At 31.5% G+C, this 4,136-nt stretch overlaps 1 protein-coding gene across 1 annotated transcript; it reads right to left on the reverse strand.

The window, feature by feature from the left end:
• Positions 1-322: 322 nt before the first annotated feature.
• Positions 323-3,002, reverse strand: LOC130825690 (60S ribosomal protein L23). The gene is made up of 4 exons (XM_057691035.1): positions 2,854-3,002; positions 1,694-1,978; positions 1,093-1,134; positions 323-597 (listed from the first exon to the last, which is right to left on the reverse strand). Exons 1-4 carry the CDS (start codon positions 2,864-2,866, stop codon positions 515-517), a joined length of 423 nt encoding a protein of 140 aa, XP_057547018.1. The 5' UTR covers positions 2,867-3,002; the 3' UTR covers positions 323-514.
• Positions 3,003-4,136: the final 1,134 nt, after the last annotated feature.

The raw sequence follows: 4,136 nt of genomic DNA on the forward strand, positions 1-4,136 counted from the left end.
GAAGTACAGTCAGTCCAAACATTCAGAAAAATTACAGACAAATGAATCATTAACACAAAATTCCCTGTGTCATGTTTGAGAACTAACAATTTCATTTGAATATTATCGAAATAGCTCAAATTTATTATTTGATAAATTAAAAATTTTCAAATTTAGATTTGAATAAATTCCACCATTGTTTATAAAGTAGTTAAAGTTGAAAATTTGAGAATAACTATCCAAACCTAGTTACACTCAAATTCTTCATTTATGATTTCATAATTAAAATCCATAATTTAAAATGAAATACTTATTTCCAAACACAACATTAGGCAACTTAACAAGTTCAGTAATTTGCATCAGATTTCATAATCAGAAGATAGTAAAAACATGAATAGGATTTCAACCAAAATAAAGTATTTTAATGTCCATCTGTAGTCTATAAATTATATTCAAAACTCGAATAATTTCAATTATCCTACCAAATCCGTGTTTGTAAAAATAACAAAATTTGGGAACATTTGAATGTCATCATTTAGACAATAGCATTTGCAGCACTTGCAATCCTTGGCCATAAATCAGCACACTCCTTTCCAATGGGGCCAGTAATAGCAGAACCTGAAAAGAACAATATTTGATCAAATAGGGTAATGACAAGTTGGTAAAACCTAATAAGCATATACACTCCACCGTGTAGCTGATTACAAAAGTAAGAGTCAATTTGTGATCTGTAGCACGCTTTTACTTGGATAATGTTATGCGTCGTGTATGGAGGTCTAGACAAAACTAAGCAGAGATAATTCTAAAACACTTGCGAAATGATCGACAATACTTGATATCCAATAAGTTGAGCTTTGTTAGGTTTCGGACCGGACAGCTGGAATAATATGTGAACACACAACAGGGAAAGTTGTGCAAATGGAGAGCTACAATAGATTTTTACATAATTGAAGTCGTCTTCACCCATTTCATCATCAATAAACATGCTTTACCAGTAATTACAGGAACTAAATAGCATAAAATTTGTTCTAAAAATTAAAAATGTACCAAAACATTCTGACTTCTAAAACAGGAAGATTCCAACTATGATATGGAGTTCATGTTATCACTTACCTTTCATTTCACCCTTGGGATTGACAATCACTCCAGCATTATCTGAAACATTAAAGAATTACATATTAGAAGCCCATACAGGTTCAAAACGTCTAAAATGTATATTGTTCAAGATGTATATGACACTAGTTCAACAAAGCAAGAGCTAAAAGATGTCACGGATGACATATCACAGGATTATAAGTCAACTTAAATTTTAACAATGCTAAACTTAAAACATGATGTAAAATTCTACAAGTGCAAGAGCAGTAACCATGTGTCCTTAAAGTTGCTTTAGATGTCGAGCAGAATATATCAATAAAGAGGAAAAAGCAACTACAAAGTACAAATTAGAAACACATAGTAGTCACATACTAAACACAAAGATGGGCACCATCACAAATATCAGCATATATGAATGGGAAGCTTATGCAAATGAATTGAAACTTAATGCATGGTCTACTGAGGATATCAAGGGACCATACTCCATTTTTTCCTAGTTGTGCACAGTTAAATTTCCAAGAAAGCTATCAATAGATAAACCTCACCAAGAATATTTAAAGTCTAGAGAGAGTATTAACTATTAACTAAGCACAAAATCATAATAAAACAAAATAACAACCTTCAAAATACATGTAGACACCATCCTTTCGGCGCCAAGGCTTGCGTTGTCTGACAATAACAGCAGGCATGACCTTCTTACGGAGATCAGGTTTCCCTTTCTTAACAGTAGCCATAACCATGTCACCAACACAAGCAGAAGGCAACCTGTTGAGTCTACCCTTAATTCCCTTGACGGAAATAATGTAAAGGTTCTTAGCCCCAGTGTTGTCAGCGCAGTTTACTGTGGCTGCCACTGGGAGACCCAGTGACATCCTGAACTTATTACCAGCACTTCCTCCACGTCCTGAAAAACACAATATTAGCACCATAAATCAGAGAAAATCTCAGGTTAGTTTCAACTCCCTAATTCTAGTATAGCTGACGCAAAAGCTACTTGAAATAAATGCCCAGAAATTTTTCCCAAATGAAATGATGTAATTATCCAGAGAGATATTTCACTTGATACCAATATCCATATCCAATCCTTATACTCAACAATTTTCTTAACAGGTCCGTGTAAGTTGTAACAGGGTTTATACAGAGTACTTCACATTATAATTATCCCCATTAAGAACATATACAAGGTAATTTACTTACTAGAGTGTCAATATATCTACTATACAATTCCCAGATTTAGCTATTGTCCGTCCTGTAGCTGATTTGGTTTAATCCATCTACCTATTAATTTCGTGTTTTTCCTAATATCAAATTATTAACCCCTCAGGGAAAACAATTTCATGGAAATATATGAACTGTAATCTTCATTCATTAACCAGTTCTCAGCCGAAATCAATCATAATTTTAGAGCTAAATACATGTGATAACTACCAAAGTTATACTTAAGATTCTACACTTATCATCGAATAACATATTATCGGTAGAGATGTACACTATTCACTGGAATTAACGAAATTGCATTTCAAATAATTGTATAACAGATTTGCAGCCAAGTTAATGGAGAAAGTAATTTAGAGGTTCAATCAAAATAACTACTCAAAAGTCAAAACGCACAATGATCAAATATATTTGTTAACGAATATATTAAATCCAAATTCATAAGAACTGATTTCAGATCCATACACATATAGCTTAGTCTGAATAGCTTTGAAATCAGAATGATCAATACATCAAAGCGACGAATATAAGAAAGAAAACAGAATGATAATATTGAAAACGTACCTCGCTTCGACATTACTGCCGCTTGAGAAAAAACAAGAGGAAAAAAATTGAAAAAGGGCGAAGAAGATGACGATTAGGGTTTTTGGGGTATATATGGGAGTCCAATAAATAGGGTTTTTACATTTTAGCTACTTAGCTGACTCACCATTTCTAAACGTGCAACTTATATTTGAAAACAAAATCCAACCGAATGGAATGAGTAATTTGGCTTCGCATAACATGATCCTTAAATTTTGCATAAATCAAGTTATACTTTGTTTATTGTTTGTAAAATATCTATTAACATTCGTTATAAAATAAGAAAAATTATTTAGAATAATTTAATATTTTCATAATTTTTTACAATAATCTCAATTATTGATTAATCATGAGTAGTTCTAATTTTATGGGGTATTTGGCTAAAATAAACTTAAGTATCCGAATGACCTGCAATAATAGAATAAACTGAATCTTCATTCCTCAAGACATTTGAAACTTCTAAATCTTCATTCCTCAAAACTTCTTCAAGCAACTAGGTTAGCTTGACAGTCCACGGCCATCGACACTCGACTGGGTAAGTTCAAGTTCACCGTCTTTTGTTATTTTTTACAAAGGATTGTTGAAATTATTCACATATTCTACCTCTTTTTTAGATCTCTTCTCAATTTGAACTTGAATCTTCATGGAATCGCACCCACCACCACCTGGATTTTCGGTATTTCTTTTTTTTTTAATTTTTTTGCCATTTTCGATTAAGTTAATACTTTTTTGAATTTTATTCTGAAATTTTATTCTAAAATTTTATGCCATTTTCGATGTAGTCCATTTATTCTGAAACTTTATGCGTTGAAGGTTCATGTTCTTTGTTTGAAATTAGATATGAGATTGGATATTCTGAAATTTAATGCTTGAATGTTCATGTTCTTTGTTTGAGTTTGGATATGAGAATAAATCTAGTCTATTTTGGGTAATTTATACTTCTAATTTTTGTTCAAAAAAGTACCACAACAAATATTGTTGCCCATTTAGATTATAACAATTTAATTAGCCCATGTAAAACTTCCAACTATGTTTGTTTTGTGAAGAAAATTCAGTGGACTTATATATTACCTGTTTTTGTAATGGTTTGCGTTAAATATAAATTATAGGATAATTTTTTTCAATTAAATATTTAAGTGTAAAAATATCGTTCCTTTAACCTTATATTGTTCATAACTTTAGTTTAGATAATGCATTGACTTTGGAGCATTCGGAGGTCATAATTGATAAAACCATTGACGTAATAAAGATGATTAATGGAGCTT

This window comes from Amaranthus tricolor, chromosome 10, assembly GCF_026212465.1.
Source record: "Amaranthus tricolor cultivar Red isolate AtriRed21 chromosome 10, ASM2621246v1, whole genome shotgun sequence".
Lineage (NCBI taxonomy): Eukaryota > Viridiplantae > Streptophyta > Magnoliopsida > Caryophyllales > Amaranthaceae > Amaranthus > Amaranthus tricolor.